This window comes from Tachysurus vachellii, chromosome 2 (genome assembly GCF_030014155.1).
Source record: "Tachysurus vachellii isolate PV-2020 chromosome 2, HZAU_Pvac_v1, whole genome shotgun sequence".
In the NCBI taxonomy this organism is placed as follows: Eukaryota; Metazoa; Chordata; class Actinopteri; order Siluriformes; family Bagridae; genus Tachysurus; species Tachysurus vachellii.
Window position 1 is genome coordinate 16,308,849 of NC_083461.1, and position 23,947 is coordinate 16,332,795.

At 37.3% G+C, this 23,947-nt stretch overlaps 4 protein-coding genes and 2 non-coding genes across 7 annotated transcripts in view; all 6 read left to right on the forward strand.

Moving 5' to 3' along the window:
- The first annotated feature begins 1,317 nt into the window (after positions 1-1,317).
- Positions 1,318-6,250, forward strand: rsl1d1 (ribosomal L1 domain containing 1). The gene is made up of 9 exons (XM_060859976.1): positions 1,318-1,411; positions 2,556-2,689; positions 2,874-3,012; positions 3,427-3,575; positions 4,322-4,423; positions 4,652-4,745; positions 4,853-4,978; positions 5,233-5,409; positions 5,963-6,250. Exons 1-9 carry the CDS (start codon positions 1,334-1,336, stop codon positions 6,101-6,103), a joined length of 1,140 nt encoding a protein of 379 aa, XP_060715959.1. The 5' UTR covers positions 1,318-1,333; the 3' UTR covers positions 6,104-6,250.
- Positions 3,058-3,185, forward strand: LOC132842060 (small nucleolar RNA SNORA55). Its single transcript, XR_009647986.1, has one exon. It is a non-coding gene; the product is annotated as a small nucleolar RNA SNORA55 (small nucleolar RNA).
- LOC132842059 (small nucleolar RNA SNORA55) lies at positions 4,460-4,588 on the forward strand. The gene has a single exon (XR_009647985.1). It is a non-coding gene; the product is annotated as a small nucleolar RNA SNORA55 (small nucleolar RNA).
- Positions 6,251-7,771: 1,521 nt separating the features above from the next.
- Positions 7,772-8,641, forward strand: LOC132839173 (transmembrane protein 238-like). Its single transcript, XM_060860000.1, has one exon. It carries the CDS (start codon positions 7,950-7,952, stop codon positions 8,403-8,405), a length of 456 nt encoding a protein of 151 aa, XP_060715983.1. The 5' UTR covers positions 7,772-7,949; the 3' UTR covers positions 8,406-8,641.
- An 11-nt stretch (positions 8,642-8,652) lies between these two features.
- LOC132839162 (tumor necrosis factor receptor superfamily member 17) lies at positions 8,653-11,712 on the forward strand. The gene is made up of 3 exons (XM_060859989.1): positions 8,653-9,751; positions 9,988-10,128; positions 10,917-11,712. Exons 1-3 carry the CDS (start codon positions 9,574-9,576, stop codon positions 11,150-11,152), a joined length of 555 nt encoding a protein of 184 aa, XP_060715972.1. The 5' UTR covers positions 8,653-9,573; the 3' UTR covers positions 11,153-11,712.
- Positions 11,713-12,296: 584 nt separating this feature from the next.
- snx29 (sorting nexin 29) overlaps positions 12,297-23,947 on the forward strand; it is a 76,771-nt gene continuing 65,120 nt past the window's right edge. The window contains exons 1-11 of one of the 2 annotated variants that reach the window (XM_060860013.1): positions 12,297-12,719; positions 15,161-15,225; positions 16,368-16,420; positions 16,673-16,797; positions 18,200-18,380; positions 18,542-18,612; positions 19,360-19,614; positions 19,803-20,160; positions 20,260-20,384; positions 20,580-20,676; positions 20,760-20,842. In XM_060860013.1, coding sequence (XP_060715996.1) covers positions 12,713-12,719; positions 15,161-15,225; positions 16,368-16,420; positions 16,673-16,797; positions 18,200-18,380; positions 18,542-18,612; positions 19,360-19,614; positions 19,803-20,160; positions 20,260-20,384; positions 20,580-20,676; positions 20,760-20,842 — 1,420 coding nt within the window. In that variant the 5' untranslated portion in view covers positions 12,297-12,712. The remainder of the gene's footprint in view (positions 12,720-15,160; positions 15,226-16,367; positions 16,421-16,672; positions 16,798-18,199; positions 18,381-18,541; positions 18,613-19,359; positions 19,615-19,802; positions 20,161-20,259; positions 20,385-20,579; positions 20,677-20,759; positions 20,843-23,947) is intronic. The other variant, XM_060860021.1, reaches the window with a different exon arrangement.

Here is a 23,947-nt window from a genome sequence, read left to right on the forward strand (position 1 = left end):
GATATGACCATAAAAGTGTGAGGAACCAAAATGACACGTTCCAAAAACTTTTGATAAAGCAGAACTGCTAGCTGGTATATCTGGTGATATGAAGGGAATTCACATCTCCTTACTTACCTCCTTATTGAACTTTTATTTTGAAATTGGCTTTTAATGTATAAGGAATTTGCTTCTACTGTTGATGCTAGTTTCCCTTTGCTGGTGATTTAAATCTTTAACTCCCAATATCTGTCGCTTTAATTAACTTTTTAATGTACTTAATTAGTAAATGCTTATTTAGTATTAAATTATATAGTTGGCGAGAAGAAGCTCCATGAAGGGTCAAAGATTTCCAGCCAGCTTTGGTGTAAAATGGTAGTGCTCACTAGCGGCCCCTAGTGGTCATAAAAATGCAGGCTTATGTAACATTGTTTTTAAAAGACACCACTGATTATTAAAGGCCAATATTATGTCTAGTATATAGGGATTCTTAAAATGTCCTGCTTTACTTGCTGTTGTTAGGACTGTATGAGTGGAACTGCATATTATATAGACTACTCAATGCAGCCATTACAGTAAAACAACACAAGCATTGTTGTGTAAGACCTCAGAGATTATCTCCCAAAATAGCTTTTTATTTCTTGACCATAAGAAAGTGGTTCTTAATAAACCTGTTAAATAATAAATCTGTACTTCAAGAATGCAAAAGTTAAAGGTTATTCATGTAGATGAATTATAAGGCATAAGGTGTTTAGAGACAATGTGAAGGATAAGATTCTCTGATTCTGAACTTACATATTCTCACTCACTCACTCATCTTCTACCGCTTATCCGAACTACCTCGGGTCACGGGGAGCCTGTGCCTATCTCAGGCGTCACTGGGCATCAAGGCAGGATACACCCTGGACGGAGTGCCAACCCATCGCAGGGCACACACACACACACACACACACACACACACTCTCATTCACTCACGCAATCACACACTATGGACAATTTTCCAGAGATGCCGATCAACCTACTATGCATGTCTTTGGACCGGGGGAGGAAACCGGAGTACCCGGTGGAAACCCCCGAGGCACGGGGAGAACATGCAAACACACACAAGGCGGAGGCGGGAATCGAACCCCCAACCCTGGAGGTGTGAGGCGAACGTGCTAAACACTAAGCCACCGTGCCCCCCCCAACTTACATATTAAAGATTCAATTTATTTAAATTAAAATTACATTTAAATTACATATTTTTTTAGTCAGGGAATATAATGTATCTACCTTTTTAAAGAAAGAAAACATTTAATTTTATTTTATTTTGCCGGGTTTCGTCACCTAAAACATAAGGAAGTCTATCTCACGCATGCGCATTGCGTTTCTATCACACACGTGTACCATGGCTCCCACAGTGGGAGATAAAGTGTCCCTGGACCAGTTTCAGGTATTATTCCTTTAATTTAGATGTTTATAAAATGTAATAATCGGTTCGGCTCGTATATACTTCTATTTTTATTAACATTTGGCTTTAAAGGGCATAGAACCAAGAACCAAGCTAGCTAAATGTAATGTAGCCTCGTTGAGTCGTTTAGCCAAGTAGCTAACGAGGATTTTGCTAATTGCATATATTATAAAATGATGTAGCATTTTGCCCCTTTTAGGTTTGCTGGAATTTCTTACACTCTCACACACACACACACACACACACACACACACACACACACACACACACACACCTTTAAAACGATTAATGTTGGTAGTGAAGAACTCCGTAGTTATTTGGTTCTGGAGAAATCAGCTTACTATCAAAGGCTTTAGACACTCATTCAAATTATAATGAAAATATTTATGACTTTTTTCTAAAATGAGGTTTTCAAAAGGAGCTTTAATAGGAAGCAGGTTAGAGTCAGTATAAGAGGCCTGATTACATACAGTACTCCATGCTGTGGCCACCATTTTAACAGACAAGTTGCTTTTATTCCTTTACACAAAATAAACTGTAAACTTGCAAACATTTATTCTGCTCGAAATCACTTCCTGTACAACATCTGGCTGTAAATAAAACTCCAAGTCTGTCACTGCAACATTAGGAAAATAACAGTAAAGTTATGTATGTGTGTGACAGTCAGTATGGATGTTGTATAGTTCTGTAAAGATACTGAACAGAGAATGAGATGAGATGGACAGATAAATACTTTATTGATGCAGGAGGAAATTCAAGCATTATATTATTGTGATGTATAAAGGAACAGAAATAAAAAAAACATGTTCCTGTTCCCCACATGGAGCTGTGAGTCTGATGATGCTGACATGAAAAATAAATAAACTTTGAGTTAAATACACACTTACCTCAACCCGGTCAGAGTAATCAAGCAATATGAAATAGTTTTATTTATTTGTTTACAACTGTTTCTTTAAATGTAGTCTGTACTAAATTTGCTGATTTTCTTTTTCTTTTTTTAAACCCTTAGTGACTGAATGTTGCTTGAGCAGCTCAGTATCTAAAGCGGGTTTAGTAATTTAGCAACATTATTAAGAACATTTTTTATTAAGATTAAAGACATTATTAAAATGGCTATTGATTGCAGGTGAAGAAAGCTGTGCAGGCATTGCAGGCTTATTTGAAGAGCACCTCGAGTAAGACGCTTCTCGATGAAACTCAACAAATGTGTCTTCTTCTTACTTTTTGGAAGATCCCCAGTAAAGAGCAGACCATTCGCATGTACGTTTCTCTTGGCTTTTTTCCTGCTCTAAACTGTGTTTAAAATTGAATAGTGAATCAGAAAGCATACCATCATGGTTTCTGTTTTCAGCTGTCTTGTGGCATACAGATTTACAGTTTTTTGCTTTGACATGAATCTCGTTAAGCTGTATATATTTAACCAATGTCCTGCTAATTTCCTCAGTCCTCTGCCTCATGCTCTCCACAACGAGTCCGTCGAGGTTTGCCTTTTCACGAGGGATGAACCCAACATGACTCCAGATCAGACAGAAAGGTTCTACAAGAAATTACTCACACAGAGTGGGGTCAAGTTTATGCCTCAGGTATGCGATTTTTTTCATTTGTAGTGTGAAATATGGGATAAATTGGCACTCCAGCAAACCCTGTCCTCTTTCATTGGAGGATTTGGGTAAAAGTGGTGCAAGAGTGACTCAGAGTATATCCAGATGAGCTTCTGTCACTGTTGGAGCTCGTCCCTACTACCTCTGAAACAGTCCATAGCCAAGGTTCTCACTTACAATCCTAAAGCCCTGCACTTTCTGAGATTCTTCTGCTATAACACATCAATATAAAGTCATCCATTAATTACTGATTTAATAAACTGGTCAGAGAAAACACTAACCAGTGCAATGCATCTAGTCTTTAGACCTGGGATTGAAAACCGGCAACATTTGAATGGATTGGGCTACAGGAGATGTTTAAATATTTGACTTAATTTTCTCATTCTTTTTTGGTAGGTGATTCCTTTCAAAGTACTGAAGACTGAACATAAGCCATTTGAAGCCAAGAGGAGACTGCTCGGCAACTTTGACATCTTTCTCGCAGACGCACGCATTCGCCGTCGCTTACCTTCCCACATTGGGAAACATTTTTATTTGCGGAAAAAGTAAGATGATTTACTGTCTTGGCTAAAGTGTTTGTAATTTGATTAGACTTTGAATTAATGCTAAGAGGAAAAAAAATGGCATTCTTCATTAAGCTCATGAGCAGGCCCACAATTGTCACTGTCATTAGTCCAGATAGTCACGCTAGACAAAATTGAAAGACCCAACCAGCAAAATCTCCATATAAAACGTGTACCTACCACAAGTCAGATTTTTTTTAATATATTTGGACTAAACTATAGTGGTACTTGGCAGAATTCTTGATGCCTTCAATCTGTACAAGATTTCTAGAGCCACAAAATGGTCCACCACCAAATTTTACACTGGCTCTGTGTCCAGCTCTCTTTCAGTGGCAAACATGGTGAAAGTGTGCAGCCAGAGCGTTTCAGTTCACCTCAGGTCATGAGCTTGGTGCACTTCATGCACAGTTTTATAGGTTTGTCCCAGAAATGGATTTTTAATGCAGCTTTACAAAACAAACAGTTCTCATGGTGCAGGAAAAGATTGCATTTCTGAAACAGTCCCTTTCATTCAACATTCTGGCAACTTGAATTTATCACAATGCCTTTAAAGATTATGATGTAAGTATAATGTTAGGTTTATGTAGTAGTAAAGAACTGTAGAATTATGTTAGTTATTCCACAATCAGCTGTCCTTGTTTAAAGATGTATTCTAATTCTTTGCTGTATTGCATAATTGATGCAACATCGTCATTCGTCTGACATTAATAGTCTGGTTGTACATTTAGGGCTCCATTGTCAGTGGATCTGAGGAGCAAACACCTGGCCAGAGATTTGGATCGGCTTGTTCAGGGCACAACCCTCAGCGTCAACAAAAAAGGCTCCTGTTGGTAAAGTCACAGTTTCCTGTTTACTGTCAACAAACGGCACTCCAGCAAACTCGTTCCAGCTGCTTTGGTGTTGGATCAGGGTTAACATGGTGCCAGAGTAACTCAGAGCGTATCCAGATGAGTCTCTGTCCATTGGAGCTTGTCCCTACAACCTCTGAAACATGAATGTTTGAGTTAACTTTCCTATTATCCATTGTGCTTATTGATCTATTATTCCTGTGTTATTAGCCTGGTGCGTGTAGCACACTCGAGGATGACCACAGATGAGATTGTTGAGAACATAGTCACAGCGGTTAACACCATTTCTCAAAAGTTACATTTGGTGAGTTGGGGGCTTTTATACATGGAATGGGTTGGATACTGATTCTCGTCTTTTAACTTTGAAGGTGTACTCATGTCCTTGATTGCTTTCATTTATTATTTGAACAGAAGGGAAAAAGCATCAAAATCATCCACCTGAAAAGTCACACCTCTATAGCTCTTCCCATCTACACCTCTGATCTGAGCCACCTGACGCTGCTGGAGGAGGAGCGGAAGAATGCCAGATTAGCAAAGGCAAGTGTCTCTTTGCTTTAATTGAGTCACAATAATTTGAAGATTTTTCACTTGCACTGGAGATGTCTTCAGCGCAGTTTGTCTCAAAGACATGATTAGATATAGCATTGTCCTGGGAATTTCTTCATGAATGTTATGTAGTCACTGGTCTTGGCCTCAAACTGCCTTATCTCGTTTGTTCAAAACTTTAAAGTATAAAAAATGAGCAAAGAACAGTGTCATAATAACTAACTGATATTTTACTTGATTTACAGGGTAAAAAGCGGAAGCAGAGCAAACAGAAATCAGATTCTAAAGTGAACAATGATGATGCTAAAGAAGGAAAAGCTGAGCAGGTTGTTGAGTCTGATGGTGAAGAAAAAGCTGAGGAAGAGGAGGACATGCCAAAGCTGGTACCTATTGAGTCCCCTAGTAAAAAGCCTAAGGTGGAGGTAAGTCTTGTAAACTTGTATGTATGTATATATATATATATATATATGTATGTATGCATGTGTGTGTGTATATGTATGTATATGTATGTATATATATATATATATATATATATATATATATATATATATATATATATATATATATATACATACATACATACATACATATTTATATATTTTACATTTTTACACCATACTTCATTTTTAAAAAGATCTCATTTTATACATAGCATAGGGTTAACAGTGGCAGCTTGATGGAGCTGGGTTTATAAATCATGTCCAATGTCTAAACCTCTGGGCAACTACTGCAAAATATAAACACAGTCCTAACACATACTGTACACATGCAAAAGAGTGAAGTGGACGTTCTCCAACATGTATATTATTTTCTCCATCTTTGTAGAAGTTTTTTAGACTTTTTTTTTTCCGGTCGACAGGAGTCAGGAATGCATAGAAAATTAATCACACTGTGCTGTATTTATTGTTTGTCAGGTTTTCCTGATGCGTATGTATTGTATAAAGCTGTTAACTTTTTGTTTTTTTTATTCTGCAGGCCGCATCCAGAAAAGGGTCAAAGAAAGTGGCCAAGCCAGCTACGAAAAAAAGAGTGACAAAGCCGAAGCAAGGACAGAAGACACTGGGCAAAAAAGTACCCAAAAACCAACAAAAGAAACAGAAAAAAGCATCTGTCTGAAAAGTGTCTGCAATTAAATCATTTCTTTTTTTCTTTTTCAAATTGATCCATATTTGTTAATTCAAGTTTCTCTGGTGTTTGTTTAGACAGGCCATAGTTACATATGGCTACGGTCTAGATTTACATGAAATAAACAGTATTTACTCATTTGCTGTGTGTGTGTGATTAGTTGTTGATATGATCGTATACAGAATTTCATCCTTGACTTGATATGTCTCCACATTAGCTATTACTACAGGGTACATAGACAACACTTGTGTTGGTTTACCGGCTTTTTGTGACGTCTCTCCCCGGGGCTGTGTTAGACCAGCTGCTGTTTATCTACTTGCTTTATCTAGTTGACAGCAACTTGTTAAAGGCTGTCAGTGTGGTCACTGTGGTCAGTGTGGCTGTCAGTGTATGTAAATTCTTTATGTTCACACAAAGCAAACAAGCTTTATTTTTATTTTATAATAACCCCAAAAATCCTATCCAGGAGAGCACTCGCATGATGTATACAGTATTTCACAGACGTATTGCTCAGGATGCAGACTTTATTTGTTGAGTTCCTGGCCCCTCCCTCACTTTAATTACAGTGAGTACAAAATCAAACACACTGTCCACAAGGTTGGAGACACATAGAGCACGTTGTTGCTTTTGGATGTTCTTATTAAGGCTGATTAAGGGTTTGTGTAGGAGAAAAGACATCTGTTTCAAAGCTAACAGCAGATACACAGGTAAGCTGGAACTAGACATTTCTACTGCTGCTGCTGTGAAATGTAGTGACTTTGATCATGAAATGTAATTAATGTATTATTTCATGATTTTTCAAATACCCTAGAGATTTGCAGGGTTTGGTCAAGATGTCGTCTGCAGCTGAGGGTCCACAGAGCAGCATGAGGATAGATGGCTTAGTTCAGAATCCTTTTTACGCTGTGCAGGAGCCTGTAGCTGCAGAGCCAACACTCTGGACTTATTACAACAAACCTATCATTCTTGCAGCTATTGGAGGCCTGGCATTAAGTACAGGCATTGTGTTGTACCTACTTGGTTATTTTGGAGTTACTGATATGCCACAAAGCGTGGGACCTGTTTGTCTGTCTGTTGGCATCCTATTCATTGTAGTTGCTCTAGTGTTACTGCCCATCATAAAGGACAAGATGAGGCGCCAAGGACCAAAGACACGCCGCACGTTTCATATGGAACATGTGTGAAACAGATGAGCCACAGTGATCTATTAACCAATAATTACTAAATAACTACATTTATATAAAGCAGATAATGAACATACTAGAGAAAGTAGTAAAAACCCAAAGTGGCTGATATTTGTCTTATATATTTATTTCACTGAAGTGAAGAACCTTTTTAATTTATAACTTCAAAATTGTTAATTTTAAGCTGATTCTTATTAGATTTCATTTCAACACATTTGTAATGAAACAAAATGTAAAAAATGGTTATTAATGGTTATTTCTAATTATTTTGGTGAATCCATAAAGAACTCCCCTTTTTTTGCTCTCAGATGATGTTTATTATTTTACTTTCTTGTAAATTGTTCAATTGCTTTACAATTCTTAATTATTTTAAATGTATAAAAAACTTGTGGAGCCTCCTGTGAATATTCAGCAATAATGTACCAGTTAAAAACTCTCACATTTTAATGTACGGTGATGATACCATAAGGCAAGATAAAGGTGTAATTTGTTCATCTGATCTTTGCCAAAAGCTTATCCCATACAGTGTACTTTGACCCCTTTACAGAACATGTGTTTCTCTCAGAGTGGCTACATGGTGTACGCTATACTTGTGTCACTCGTTCTAGCTGATTTAGCAAAAAATATTAGTGGAGAAAAACAGCATCATAGCCATGGAGAAAAGTATTCAGGGAGTGGGTCGGTGCAAGTTCTCATTTTGGTTTGCTGTATTTCATGATGTATTGGGATTCCTGATCCTCTTGTCTGGTGTGTTTTGGGATATCTTCTTCAACGACCTTCTGATCTACTCTGGAGCTGTGGTCATTTTTCTCAGCCTTATCTGGTGGGTGTTTTGGTACACTGGGAACATTGAGGTGCCTCCTAATGAGCTGGAGGACGACATCACTTTGTACAAAAGGACCAAGGGAATTTCTGGAGTGGTGCGCAAAGTCTCTGATCGTCTCTCAAATGGACTTAGTTCATTCAGGAAAATTGGGAGAGGCAATGCCCCAAGGGGGAACTCGCATCAAAAAGGCACCATCAACACAAATATCTGTATGATCTCCTATACAAACACTCAGCCACTGGGACCATCTAACAATCTGAACAGGGAACCGTTATCCATATAATCCACAGGTAAACAAATGAGATATTATTCAGCCTACAGACACTTTCTTTTGACACTAATTCCCACTAACATTGATCATATTTATTTAAGTCATCATGCCACTTTTGCAATCTGTTAATTATTACCTGTACTGCAGCACCAGTTGGTTGCTTGATGGACTCAAAAAACATTTACAACAGTTCTTTGCAGACTTTGCACTACAATGAACAGAACTGATCAGTTGTAATATCCACCTGTTTTCACAGCAGTGTGAAGAATACAGCCTTGGGAACCGCTGTGCCTGCAAGCAAGCAAATGATCGGAATGAAATGTTGAGATATATTTCTAATTTCATCAGTGTTGTTTCTCTCTTTAATATTTATGATACTGTGTAAATGTTCTATTTAACAAAATATTGTCTGGAATGTATTTGTTATTCGATAAAGTCCATAGCACAATAAAACGTGAACTTAAATTAAATAACCAACATTTTTAAATTTACATTCCATCACTTTGACAAACAAGAGACATTTAAAAAGAAAAAATTGACAGTAGCAAGACATTTTGTGTGTCTCTGATTTTTTTTCCTCGTTCAAACAAGTAAGAAAAATAAAAGAAAATCAACAAACAGTGCTTGTTCATACATCACTAGTGAAAAAGGCAAAATGATATTTGTTCAGAGTTTACATTTCCCCTTTTCACATCTTGCTTGTGGATTGTCTCGGCTGTAATAGTAGCCCCACCTTCTACTTGCTCAGCCTTCTCCTATTATCTGTACTCTTATACATAGCCATGGCAAAATTATTTTTTGTTGTCCTTTTTTTCCCTAATATTATTTTTGTCTAGGTAATTATGGTAATGTTATGGTAATTTACATATGTTTATGGAATATGAAACATTCTGTTTTATTGTGTATGGGTACAAGACAGAACAACAGATCTTCAAAAAAAAAAAAACTGTACTGATGTAATTTAAAGGAACAAACTGTGACCCATGTTCAATTCTCATGAGACTGTGATTAAGTATTGGTGCATCAATTTTATGAGTAATCATGAGACTTGAAGCACACCTCTGAGGATGAAAATAAGACATTGCTGACTGTTCAACTCGTAAGGTACTTCCCCTTCCTCAGAAAACATTTACATACTAACAACATAAATGTGGCCTGCTGTGTAATAGAGTGCATCCAGATGCACTGGCTAAAGATGACTTTCCATTTATGGCTTTTACTTTTCATAACTCCTTTAGCGGTGGCAAAATGTGGCAGTAATAATTATTACGATGGACTAAGTGAGGATTGTCAGCCTTGCTCTGTTAGATGCAACTCTCCCCCTGCTATCTGTGTGACATATTGTAAATCTACAGCATGTAAGTATGCTATTAATAAATACTTTAGTATGCCTTTGTTGATGATGTCTCAGTCATGTAGACGAATATATAAATCATATATGAATTTGTTGCCTTTAAGGAGATGAAACAGACTAAAAATCTTGGTTAATTCCAACCCGTCAGATTTTCGGCATAGATTCTTAGCAATTTATATGACAGGAGTGGAATGAGGAAACAACCATCTCATGATCTTAACTACTTTATATCTTTCACAGCCTCTGCTAATGAAGGAGGAGCGAACCAAAATGTTCGTGTAATCATCATAGTCCTTTTTGTGTTCCTTGCCGCTTTCATCACACTGACTTTAATTCAGGTTGTACGCAGAAAGGCCTGTAGACCAGTCAACAAAGCCAAAGGTAGAGTGTTTTAAATGGGACTTACTACTATCATACCATCATATGAAATACCTTTATACCTAAGACACAGAAACATTTTTAAAAAATCCTTGTAATTTCCCATGTTTTTTAAAATGTTGTTATTATTATTATTATTATTATTATTATTATTATTATTATTATATTTTTATTATTGTTGTTGTTATTATTATTATTATTATTTTTTTACATTTTTACAATCTTTTTATTATTTCAGTTCATGACTAACAATATGCAGTTGTTAATTTAGTTTTCTGTATTAAAAAGATATTCTGTATTAAGTAGATATTTATATAGAGCATGTATGTTTGTAGCAGCAGAGCAATCATCATGCTGATACAGGAGATCAAGGGCTTTAGTTATGGATGTTCTAATCAAACAAAACAATGGAAATTAGGAAAAAACACATGATCTCATGTTGGTGGTGCCAGATGGGCTGGTTTGAGTATTTCAGACTTTTGGATTTTCACACAAACCATTCTCTAGGGCATACTTAATTACTAATTAAGTTTTACAAAATTTACAAAAACTGGACAGTTGAACATTGGAAAAACTTTGCCTGTTGTTTTTTCAGTCTTCAACACTCCCCCCATTCTAATGTTTGATATGAACATAACCTGAAGGGAAGGTCTTGTCCTTGATTTATTCATTGCACTACTGCACTGCTGACTGTATGAGTGAACAGAGGTACAGGAGTGGGCAGGGCAATGAATGTTTGTGTGTAAATCACTGAAATAATAATGAGAAAAAAGGATTATATGTTACAACAGCTCAACAACAAGAAACATCCGAAAGTGATGAAGGTTCCGAGGCAACCGAGAAGTCGGATGATGGATCAGCTGACGTGGAAGATGCCACATGCAAAACTTACTGCAAGACCAGTCTTCCACTTCCTTCCACAGAGGAGGGCACCACCATGCTAGTCACCACAAAGACAGTGCAGACATATAACTGCAGAACCCAGTATACAGAAGATGTAGGTCTCTGGAAAGCTGAAATCGTATAAGAAGTACCTCAATGATATATACAATTATGAAGGCTCGAAAATGCTACAAAACCGTAAATTGCACAGAAAGATGGATGATGTTTACCTATATTATTCAGTTTTTCTTGGCTTTCAGTTTTGTCAAATCTTGCTATTAGAGCTGTTTTTCATCCCCAGCTCTGATTCACTTAGCTTTGCTTTAGTGTTTAGATGCATTTGAAGAGACTGAATATCTGAATCGGGTGTAATGAGGTTTGAGGTTAACCTAAACAAAGCAGCACAAACGGGCATTACTGAAGTCTGTTACAGACTGAGTATACTACTTGTAAATTAAGCAGATCCTGTTCAGGAGGAAGGTAGGCTACTTCTGCATTGTATAGCATCTTGATAATCATGATAATCCTTATCTTTGAACCAAGACTGACAATGAATCCTTTGACCACTTACAGAGAATTGTATTAGTTTCACTCCTTCAGGACAGAACATGTATTTTGTATCAAACTTGGATAAAGCCATGCTGGGTTTGTAGCTACAATGTTATGTGTTTATTAAAAACCCTTGTGCATGTGCACAGCTTCAAATTATGTGACAGTGTATCTACTTTGTGTGAAAAACCTGTTTGCCTTAAAAAATTGCTAACTGCTAAACTAACAAAAACAAGATTAAACAGAGTTAACTAAAAAGTTTTCAGTTTTAAGCAAGGGAGCAAAGGGACTGAATTTAATTTACGGTAAATTCTAATTTACATCATTTAGCAGAACCTCTTTATCCAGAGTGACTTACAATTTATACAACTGATGGTTAAGGGCCTTGCTCAGGGGCCCAACAGTGGCAGCTTGGTGGACATGGGATTTAAACTCATAACCTTCCAGTCAGTAGTCCAACACCTTAATCACTAGGTTACCACATCCCTGTTTTTAAAAGTGTAACGCGGCTGATTTTAATCCTTAGTCTTTAATCGCATGCTGAACTCTTCATCATTTCTGTTGTAAATATATAAATATATGTTGTATACTAAAACGTGTGCAGAAAGCACTTTTTCACACCCTTACGGTGAATTTCTAGAGGCAGTTGGGAGCCTTTAGTAATTGAACCACTGTTCGTGCCATGCTGGATTATAACGCGGTCACGTGACAACACACTGTGTCACGTGACTAATAAAAGTCGACCGTTGCACCGTTGGTGTTTAGCTTTAGCGCTAACACTTGTTCGGAAAGTCAGGACTCGTTACTTCAGTTAACCAAAGATGACTAGGTTTCTGCAGGGGGGTTTCAGTAAAAGTGGCTGGGTTTACATATTTGTAATAAAAAAATAATAATATATAAATAAATAATAAAAAAAAGAATAATAAACAGGCCTGTGCTGACAGGTAGCTAGTTAGCCAGTTAGCTAGTCAGTCAGTCAGCTTGTCCTCCTAATACAGGCTTCATCGATAGCAGTGACAACACGTTTATCTCGTTTTAATATGTAAAGGGTTCATTGAATAAATTGAATGAACACCGGCTGCCGTTGTTGAGGAAGGAAACCTGTCTTCATGCCACATGACCAGGGGAACAGATGAGCCTGTGGTAGACCGACAGAATGAACGGTGAGTTGCAAATCAGAGACAGAGAGAGAGATGGAGAGAGAGATGGAGCCGGTTTCAGAGAAAGGCTCGTTTTCTTTTCTGCGTGTAAAAGGTGTTTTAGTTAAATTAGCGCCGTCACCACATCCTCTTCTCTCAGCACAACCCTAAGCTTGTACACCTCTGAAGAACATCAAGAGTTTTTACCATCACATCACAAACTCTTTGTTCGTCTGACAGCAGAATATCCAGGAGATAATACACGATTTTTGTTTATAGACAGTGATTCAGAAGACGCTTCGGTGTTACTTTCACTTTATTTACTTACTTTCACTTTATTTACTTGTCCATGACGAGCCTTGTGTTATTTAGCAGCATGCTAACAATTTGAATAAGCAGTCCAGTTTTTTTCTCTGGAGCTGTTTTGTTTTGTTTTTTTGTTTAAATTGTACTTGTATTAGGAAACTATCACACGTGGACTGTTGGGAAATACAATGTAATTAATGATATAAATGTAAGAAATCACCTGAAGGAATCATTGTTCAGTTCATTGGTTGAACTGCATTTTTTTTTTATTATTTTGAAATTCAAGTTTTGTCGCCTTAGTTTTTCCCCCATGTGATTTTTCTCCTAATTAGTCAGAATAATTTATTTGATAATTTCACCCATCATTCACATGACAGCTACTGATCTTCCAGACAGACAGAGAGAGATAGAGACAGACAGAGAGAGAGAGAGAGAGAGAATATCCTTTGCATCTTCTTGGCTGTGGCATTTTTGGAATTTAAACTTGTGCTCCGTTTTCTGGTTATTAGGTTTTGAACTCTGCTGTATTGCCTCAGAACAGTGATACAGCACCACACACACACACACACACACACACACACACACACACACACACAGGGGCTGTCAGAGTTATGAAATTCCGGTAGTCTTTTGCAATTGTGTTGAACATTTTATAGCAATAAAACAGCATAATATTTCACATATTCATTTACCAACATAGAATAAAGTGTAAATAAACTTTCCATCTCCTTTCATGCTGTAAAACAGACTCGAATAATGATAAAACATTCTGTCTTTTAACAACGGCAGGTTAGTCACGTCACATTTCTTTTCTGAAAAAATGTTTTTGGCTTTAAAGCAGTTTCAGTTCAGTCCCACAAGTTTCAGTGGACAGACGTCAGGCAGTTTTGAAGACCAGTCAGTGTGTATCAGTGTATTATCATCATACACAAAGATATGGCTCTGTGCACTTCACTGGTCTTCCTGAAACAAGGAAATTATTCTGACGGTCCAGTTTCATGTGACATTATATGTATTCAGGGAAGAAGTGCTGCTGATTGTAACAGTGCTGCTGATTGTAAATGTGACTAATATTTTTCTTTAAGAGACAGTTTATTTGGTCTGAAGTATTTTTTGTTTGTGTATTCAAAAACAATGTGTCATTTCTCAGCTTATGTTTGGGTCAGCCCCCAGATTTAGATGAAGATAACCACATTCCCCTGATTGTACACTAATTCCCATGATGGTTAAAAAAAGCTTACAATAGGCAAAAAAGAGCCTGTGATCATGTAATAATACTATCTGATAATGTAATAATGTTAACCTACACAAGTCATAGAATGTAGCGGGCATTTTTTCCTTTTTTATATTACTTTAATCTTATATATTTATATTATTTTTTAAAACTTTAGGGTCTGTCTTAAATGTCAGTACTAAGACACAAGAAAATGTTACTCTAATCTTACTCTTGAATTAGATTTTTTTTAATTTACTTTGAAAATAGAGGATGCCAATGAAAAAAAAACCCAAGCCAGTTAGAGGGCTTGCTTCTTAGTCTACTCACGTACACGTTATCCAGTGAGTACACTTTAAAAGGCTGTGCCACTTTTAAATGCAACAAATACTACTTTTTAACTTTTTAACAGCTACATCCTCTTTACACCCTCACTCAAAAAGTCCTTATAGCAAAGAATTTAGAAATGAGCTTGTTTGCAAATGCGGTACACGTATTGGAATAACTTTTGCTGCTGCATTTAATTCATTCACATTGTGCCATAAAATCACGTACAAGTCACAGAGCAAATTAGACATTATTAATATACAGACCAACATTAAACCATCATGATGCTTTAATACAAATACCACATACCATGTCAGTATAAACACATCATTTTAGAAGTAATGAACTGTTGGTAAGCTTGAGAAGGTGGAAGTCTGACACTTCAATTAAGCAGATACTTCTGCTTATAAAACAGGAATATGTATAATATAAAACCCTGACAACTTCTCTAATCCTCAATAACAGGTCAATAACAAACAAATGTAAATGTGTGCTAATGATGTGTACTGATGATGGCTTGGTGGCTCATGCACATGTGCAGGCTTTGTGCAATATCTGGATAGGTTTTTGTGAGTCAAGAGCATGTGTCAGTAACACGTTGTATGTTCATATCATTTAGGCACACAGCAACATGACCTGAAAAGACAAAACCTTCTGGAAAGATTGCTTGATGCAGTCAAACAGGTACAGTATCTCAAGCTCATGGTTGTTAAAGTAGGGTCAAGAATAGGTGAACCTCTGGGGTGTGTGATTTATATCTAGAGGTTGTGTGATTGTGCAAAATCCTAAGTAAATGAAGTAAAAAATTAGGAATAAAAACTTACTTCAATAGTTCAAATATAGTTTCAAAGTACGATCTAAAATTCTTAAAATTAGTTAAAATAAAAAGTAATAATGTTTCAGTAATTTCATATTAATCATTGCTAATCAGATGGGCAGGAAAGGCCATTCTGGGCAGTGGTGAGTGGATAAGGGTGGTAAATATGGTATATCTTCTGACATCTCCTTATTTAACTTATTTAAGCATTATAACTCCTTATTTAACTCATAAATTCAACTTTATCCTTAATTATTAAAACCTGCTATAAGACTGCTATAATATATGCCAGAATGTAATTATATCACATCGTCAGACAGAATGTAGGCTGTGACGTTTTAACCACACTGTAAGTATGTAGCTAAGTATAATTATCATCTTACTAAATCTAATATCTTAATTCTTTAATAACAAATATGCCTCTTTTGGTGAAAAGTTCAGGAATAAACATCTCTATTAAATAGCCATAATTTGATGTACAGTTAAAAATATATTTTGAATAATTCATGAACTAAGTCTGTAAGTTTTATAGGATTGATGATAGGATTTTAACAACTCTACCTACACTGTGAAGCATGATGAGTTCTGTTTACTCGGAATAGTTAAGGAAATCATTCGAGTTTAAAAGCGGATCGCTCTGAGCACAGTTAAGCTGTCAAAATTTGAATGTACTTAACGTTATCTTTTCTACACTAATTAAATCTTCCACAAGAAGTTTGGAAAAGAATAATAAAGAGTTTATAAAAATGAAATAATGAATAATTTGTTCATTAAATAAGACATTTGTGCAATAACCAGAAATGTGTGCAATAACTAAAAATGTGTACATAACTAAGAATTTGTGCAATAAGGGCAGATGGGAGGACTGTAGGGAGAGTTGGATGTGAGCTCTAGTCTTTTTTGTCAGTTGTGTGACAGCAAAACACTTTAAAACCTTATTTAAATATATTTAATTATGCATATTTTCAAATATTATTTATGATTTCATATGTTATGATTTTTTTCATAGTGCCAAATTCGCTTTGGTGGAAGGAAGGAGATCGCCTCAGACTCGGACAGCAGGTTTGGAGAAATTTAAGGCTTATGCTTTAGAGTCATTCAGTTATTTTCAAATTCTTATTGCTTTAAAAATACTTCTACAATTGTTTGCTTTATCTTATACAATTCCCTGACTGTAACTGAACTTTAATTCTGGTGTGGTTGCGTTTTCAATTTTTTTTTTATTATTACACATTTTTCATTACTATTTTTTGACCCAGGCTTCTGTTGTGTTCTTGTGACTCATTTGTTCCTGACTTCTGTGTGTGATTTCAGAGTCATATGCCTTTGTGCCCAGTTTGAGGCCGTGCTTCAGCATGGTCTGAGGAAGAGTCGAGGCCTGGCGCTCACCGCTGCAGCCATAAAGCAGGTGGCTGGCTTCACTAGCAAGACAGAAGGAGGTAAACAATCTACAGACTTGAGTAAACTTTTTAAAACATTTGTATCGGTGAGCAGAAACCTTGACAAAGGTTCACTAAATGAACTGTCAGTATACGCTTACCTTCTAAACCTGTGAGGCCCTAGGTTGGAGGTATCTTAGTAACAGAGAGTATCTATAGAGCTGTGGGCAGTCCATAGAGGAAACAGATGCTTCAGACGTCTCATACTGGGAGCGCAGGTGTTGAGAGTGCTTGTGAAACCAGATGGTAATGCAATAAGCATCATGAAAAAGGGCAAAAAAGAGAAACAGGCCACCTCTGAGGTTTATCTACCCACACCTGCTGTGGTCTAGAGTTTTTTTAAGCAATAGGGAGACTAAGAATGATACTATTTTTTAATGCACTGTAAAAAGAGTGATAAAGAGATTAGCTGCAGAGGTAAATTTTCATGACCACCTCAGTTAGTATCTTATATTTGGCTAATGTCACTATTAAGAGTGCAGTAGAGATTTAATTGGAAAGTAGGACTAACATATAGGGAGTCCCTCTCTATATCTTCTTCATTTTGGAAAAATTGTATGACATTTTAAGCTTACAATCAGTTATCAGTATCACCAAGAAAAGAAAAGTGTGCCGAGAAAAGATTATAAGAATCATATGCAGATGACTTTTAAACATTATGAGTGTCACTGCTGTTTGTCTGCTGTAGGTGCCTTTTAGTTTTGTTTAAAGAGACTTTGTAGATCCCAGGAGACTTTCAGCAGGTTGTACCCAGGGTCCTCTTTTATGCTGTGTGATATGGGGCCCACAGTTTTCTTCTGTAATTATTGTTCTGAAACTGATCTAATCTCGTTTTCAGTAGATCATTTTCAACGATTTACTTATCTTTACCTAAACTTCTTTGAAAACAATCATATCAGTCTCTTTCATTCTAGCATATCATTATGTGGAACATTAACTCAAATAAACCCAACTGTAACTGACCAAATGAGGAACAAATATTTACTGACAATTTGTCTTGTATTTACAACTTAAAACAGCTAAAGCCACCACAATAGGTTCAAGATCTAAGCCTGGCTTCTGGTTGATGGCGTTGCAATTTGGAGCAGTTTTTACCTATCCCATGTTGCACTGCTGTTCATTGAGCTCTTGTCCACTTTGGTCTTCAGTTTTCTCTTTTAAATACTCAAGATGTGTGCCTGTGTAGAGTCCTCCTGTGGCTGAGGAATCACACCACTGCACCCCCCACCCTTTTTTTTTTTTTTTTTTTTTTTGACCCTGTTAACCTGAGTCAAGTAGAATATCTGTAATAAGCTCAGTTTTAACAACGGTATGTGCAGTAGGTTAGCAAGATGTGTTAAAGCAGTTAAACAGGCATGCAAACTGAAGCGTGGATGTGTAACAATGCTGTGTGACTTTGCAGATTTGACATTCTGGTTCTATGTGAAAGAGCACCTGAACCGTCATGAGCTGCAGCGTTTCTACTCTCTAGGGAACATCTGGTCTGAGTTGGGCCGAGGCAGGGCTTGGCTACGCTGTGCTCTCAACGAGCACTCTTTGGAGCGCTACCTCCACATGCTGCTGGCTGACCGCCCTCGACTGAGGTAGTTCTTGCTCTGGTTGATTTAAACTACTGTTTTATTCAGTTACTCAATCAGGATTGATGTATTTTTGGCTTTGATGTCTGTGGGGGCACAATATATTTTGCGGCTTGATTGAGTCATAAAAATTGCAGCTCATGTCAAATCATTCATATGTTTCCTAGTACATTTTATGAAGAATGGGCTTTTATCCTTGATGAGGAGAGAGCCAGTATGCTTCCCACTATGGCTGCAGGTTAGTAGCCGTTAGTGGGTTACTGTAACTGGGTATTGTGTACGTTCAGCTTTCAATTTAAAAATCACGTTATTTATGTCTTTCTTTAACTACGATTTTTCATTTATTTTTCTTAATTATTAACCATTCCATCTAAACTTTGAGCCTAATTAATTGCACCGAAGGACGTATTCAGAGATCATTCATAGTAGAACTCACAAAAGAAATGTTGTATTCATGAAAATCCAGTTCAGAAAAGTTTTGAGTTTAAATAAATTTTCAGTTGCATCCATGAAGCTGAAACTTGGTTGATTATTAATCAATTAATAATGTCGAAACAAAGCACTAAAAATGTATACATGAAGACAAATAAGACTCTAGCTCATAGGACAAAAGAAATGCTGGTCTTTAAAATGGGGAAGTCAGTCTCTCTCTGTGGTAACCAATAAACTGTAACTGATGAGTTACTTACTGAAATATTTACCTGCTTCTAGAGGGTTCTTGTTCACAGTTTAGTCATCATTTAGTTGTTTTCAGCTCTTTGTCATCTTTGTCTTTCATGGAGTATTGCGGGCATTTATAAATGTAAATGAACAGTGTTGTGAACGTGCTGTGTAATTTATGAGTAATCAGCATTTAACATACACAGAAGTACAAAGAAATTCAGCTTTTCCAAAACTTTTAAAAGACAACAATCATTTATACATTTATATGTTTACATCAGAGCATCATTTCACCTGAATGTTCTTTTTTTCTCTGTGGAAGCAGGACTGAACTCCATCCTGTTTGCCATAAACATTGATAACACAGATCTAAATGGGCAGGCACGCGCAGGACCTTCTGTCTCACATCTGCTGAAAGAGTCCACACAGGGCATGAGTAGTCTGTGGAAGGAGTCAGCTCAGGGCGTCAGCACCCTGCTCCGAGAGATCGGCACTGCCACAGCAGTGGTACCTGGTTTTACACTACGTTCAGACTGTCCATCTGACCCCCTTCCAGTCTTGCCCCGGAGCACATCTGCAGGTATAAGGGAGAGTACATGAAAACATTCTGTAATATTTAACCTAATTTTTAGGTTATTAACACTCTTTATGGTCAGTATCCATACTAGTAACTGTTTAGAGGTTTTTAGTATTTTCTCTTCTTAGTAATTATTCATATTAAGATCACTGTTCAACATCTTCCTGGTTTCTGTTCCCTTTGCTGTTTAGACTCTGGTTTGAGGAAGGAGCGCAGGAGGAAGAAGAAAATCACTAACATCATTTCATTTGATGATGACCTGGACGCAGGAGCAGAGGATGAAGACGAGGGGTGTGGGGGTGTCTTGAGTCTGAGGAAGAGTACAACAGGGGATGTGAACTCGGAGGATGCTCTAGAGGCTTGTGAGTCGTCCCCCTTACAGAACGGGCTGCCTGAGCCAGAGCATGGCATCATCAGTTGGGCTGAAACTCCTCCACGGAATGGGGTTCTACTTGAGTCCAAGAGCACTGACCATGAAGAAGATGAGGACGAAGATTTTTACGGCAAGAGCCAGCCAGCGCTGCAGGAGGACCAAGGCAGTGGGGAACAGTGTGTTCCTGCTCATATACTACATCTTATTTTGAATTAAATAGTGATGATCTAGAATAACATATCACACAACTGAGTACGAGTGATTTGTTCTTCCAGAGCTGTAATTGGAAGCTTGTCCAGTGTTTCGACCTGGAGCCCTAGGCCGGTTGTTACGGAGACTGACAATGACAGCTCAGACATCCTCATCCCTTTTACTGCAGCAGAAACCTACAGCCCAAAAGGTGTGCACAACCTGTCTCACTTGCTCTGGTCTTATTTATAAAAAGTGAACAATTAACTTACAGTCCATTTATTAACATTACTTTTGAAACATTATGCTTTTTAAATAAAGAGTTGTTTTGAGTTGTATCACCTTCTAATAGACATAGTAGTACATAGAAGTGAAATTAACTTTAGGAACTAACTTTTACTTTCAGTTGACAGCTTCGTTGAGACGATGGGATTTCACGAGCAGACAGAGAGCTCGAGTCCAACCACGGACACAGAAAAACCAAAAGCTGAGACAGAGTTCAGGTAACACTTCTGCTTTGTACATCCTCCTGACATAATGGTGGGCTGCTCTTCATTAACTGCAATAAGTGCTTTTTCTGTTTTAGCATGGACTCCAGCTTGTTGACCCACAATGCGTCTGTGACCAGTGCAGTGACCAGTCCTGGTCTGCCTGACTCTATGACTATGGGTGAGTGGTTTTCTGTTTTTTCTGAAATCCTCATATCAAAGATTGCACACTTTTCCCTGTCAAATATCAAATGTTATTGCCTGTTTTATAGGAATATGTGCGGTGTCAGCCACACAACTTCCTGTGAATGAGTTACTATAGAAACAATGACCTGCTAGACTGAGCACATTCATTTAAATCTTATTTCATCTACTGAATTACTGAGACTTCTGTCACAACTACTGTCCAGTTAATCATCATCATTTAACCAACCTGGCCTGAGAATCTAAAAGCTGTGGTATAACAACAAAACAATATATTGTGCAGCTGTCCTGATTGTAAGTAACGGAACTTCCTATATGTTTTGCTCGAAATCATGACCATTTTAGCTGTTAGTCATATATACATACACCAGCAGGGGCAGATCTGATTGGGGAAATGAGGATTTTCTTTGAACCTCATAATGTTTTATGGGTAACATTTGGAAAGAAATATCCCGATGTTTGTTTGTCTCTAAATATAAACAGAGCTATCTCAGTCTTTTTTTCTGAGTGTTTCATGGTTAGACTTGCATTGAAGCCTGTTGCATTTCTACTGTTTATGATTGAGGACCTTTCTCCAGTGGAGGGCACTGTTGATCCAGAGCAGTACCTCAGTAAGTTACTCTAGGGGATAAAAACAGTATGCAAAGACAGACGTAGAGGTGGCAGAGATTAGAATTGAATAGAAATAAACTGCATTAAATCCAGCACAGTGCAACGCATTGAAATGCATGTAGGTACTTAAATGCATTCATTCAGCTTCCCACTGAGTAGAAAAAGAACACTAGGAGACTGAAACCTGCTACGTTTGTGGATAAGAAATACTCACCTTAAGTGTTTACTTTATCATCACACCCATTTTGCTCAAACTAACAATGAATGCATAGGAGACCCCCGCTGTTATAAATCTATAAATCTTAAACATATAAAGAAAAATATGGTTGTGTAATGCAGATTTTTGTGCCGCCTCTTTTGAATAGCTTTTTGTGTGTGGATACTGCTATTGTGATTACTCATAAATTGTGTGTGGGTGCATGTGTGTTTCTGCGTCCGAGGCACGAACGAGTCATCGGGGTGTGTTTCTCCTCCAGATGGAGGCTCCCGGGAGGAGGCGGGATCATCTCCACACACACACACACACACACACACAAAATACACACTTAGTTTTTCTCTGACCTAGTATACACACACACAAATTAATTTAAAATATATTGTTGTTACTTTGCAGTAAAGATTTTACTTCTGAAGTTCTGAATGTTGTAAAATTAATCATGTTGACAGTCTGGAGTAGAGATGGGCAAAGTCTTTGGCTCAGAAACTACACTAGATTGTAAATACATGCTTGGGGCAACATTCGATATTTTCTGTTTAGAGACGCTCCATTAAGCTTATATGTACAATTGTGACCTATTGTACCATTCTCCTAATTAACCCCATACATACTTAGACCTACATACTGGAATACGTGAGTGATCTTTTATGATTACTAGTCTACGTCTTAAGAACTGTTTTTACATCATACAAATTTCACTCAAATATAAAATGGACACTTAACAGATATAATTATGGAAGAGTGATTGATTTCGCTGGTGAGATTTGATGGTGAAGCAAGTATTTTAGCTCATATTCATGTTTAGTAACACATGCCAACAGGTCAATTTTGCAGTATATGTGGATTTTATAAAGTTTGATCATCATGGTTTAGAGCATAAGCTGTTTAGGACAATACACTACTAAATAATTCTGTATATAGAGTTTCTAGCTAAAAACCATGAACATGCAGCAGAAACAGAATTTGAAAATATGCACTGTGTGTGTCAACTGCTCCACTGTCTGGATGCTGCAAGGATAAGTTTACATAAGAAAATATTAGTGTTGCCTCTTAGGTACATGTCTGTTATGCTGTTAAATCACACATTCTAATGTGTTCTAATAAAGGTATTGCCTTACTGCAGGACATTTGGCTGAAACGAAAGCAGCTGGAGGGCCGTACATTTCCCACGTATGCTTCATGTTTATAATCATTAGAGTTAAGTTAATTAATGTTTTACATATGATCAGTAAACAGATATGTTGCCATCATTCAGGCTTCCTGAGTGCTTCCTCAGAGTGGTCTGTGTTAGGGAACAGTACTCTCTGATTCTGTTGTTCACTGTTGAGCCTTGTCCCTTGAGAAATAACGCCGACTTCTAAAGAGGATCTTGCAGTGAGTTTTTGCTCAATTTTTGAGTTTACATCCTTTGGAAAGAGCCAGGGATGATTACATAGATGCCTTCCTTCAGAGATTGGTTCACAGCTCCTGAGATTGGTTTAATGTGAGATCTTTGTTTTGTCAAGATCGGAGCAGCCCTCAGGCACTGCGAGCGTTGAAGCATAAGACTGGCTCTCGTTTTGCTGCTGATGCAAAGCCTACTGGCTTTACATTTCTCTTGGAGCAGAAGCTTTTAGTGGCACTACAAATCAGGGGTCTCTAACCTTTTCAACAACAGATACCAAATCAAATTTTCTAATTTTTTGTATTCAGTTTTGCTCTATTTTCTCACAATTGATTCATTACCACTTGCCACCCAATACCTCATTGCACAGGAGCTAAAAAAAACAGGGACGGTAAAAGCTAACATACTTCCTCTGAGACTTGCAGCTCTGTCATGACACGCTGCTGCTCATGTATCATCACAAGACAGACGAATGGCCATGCAGAAGACATTAACTGCCCGCTTAGGCGTCCATGAGCCGACACCTACAAATGGCTACTGTTTCTCAAATCAATGATGTTCTATCTAATCTTTCCCAACCTCCAGGCCAGTTATATGCAGCACATGTGACATGTATTGTATGTCATGATTGCATGTCACATGTGCCGCATTGATCCATACAGTTAACAGCTAAAGCAAGCACAAGGTAACAGAGCATACAGCAGGCTTGTTCAATGTTGATTTTCCTATGTTGCCAGTAAATTTACTGGTAAAAAAGAATCTCAATAATAGTGTAATCATCCAGAATCGGTAACCTAAAAAGGACAGGAAATTGAGCATCTCCATTATTTTAGGTTATAAGTGAGTGGAGGGTGTAATTACTGTGTGTT

Excerpts from the sequence above, each read along its gene's own strand:
- rsl1d1 (XM_060859976.1), top strand. The coding sequence starts at position 1,334 with ATGCGCATTGCGTTTCTATCACACACGTGTACCATGGCTCCCACAGTG. Across the intron at positions 4,979-5,232 it reads AGAATGCCAGATTAGCAAAG|GGTAAAAAGCGGAAGCAGAG; the intron begins GCAAGTGTCTCT and ends CTTGATTTACAG. Across the intron at positions 5,410-5,962 it reads GTAAAAAGCCTAAGGTGGAG|GCCGCATCCAGAAAAGGGTC; the intron begins GTAAGTCTTGTA and ends TTTATTCTGCAG.
- LOC132839173 (XM_060860000.1), top strand. The coding sequence starts at position 7,950 with ATGGAGAAAAGTATTCAGGGAGTGGGTCGGTGCAAGTTCTCATTTTGG.
- LOC132839162 (XM_060859989.1), top strand. The coding sequence starts at position 9,574 with ATGCACTGGCTAAAGATGACTTTCCATTTATGGCTTTTACTTTTCATA. Across the intron at positions 9,752-9,987 it reads ATATTGTAAATCTACAGCAT|CCTCTGCTAATGAAGGAGGA; the intron begins GTAAGTATGCTA and ends TATCTTTCACAG. Across the intron at positions 10,129-10,916 it reads ACCAGTCAACAAAGCCAAAG|CTCAACAACAAGAAACATCC; the intron begins GTAGAGTGTTTT and ends ATGTTACAACAG.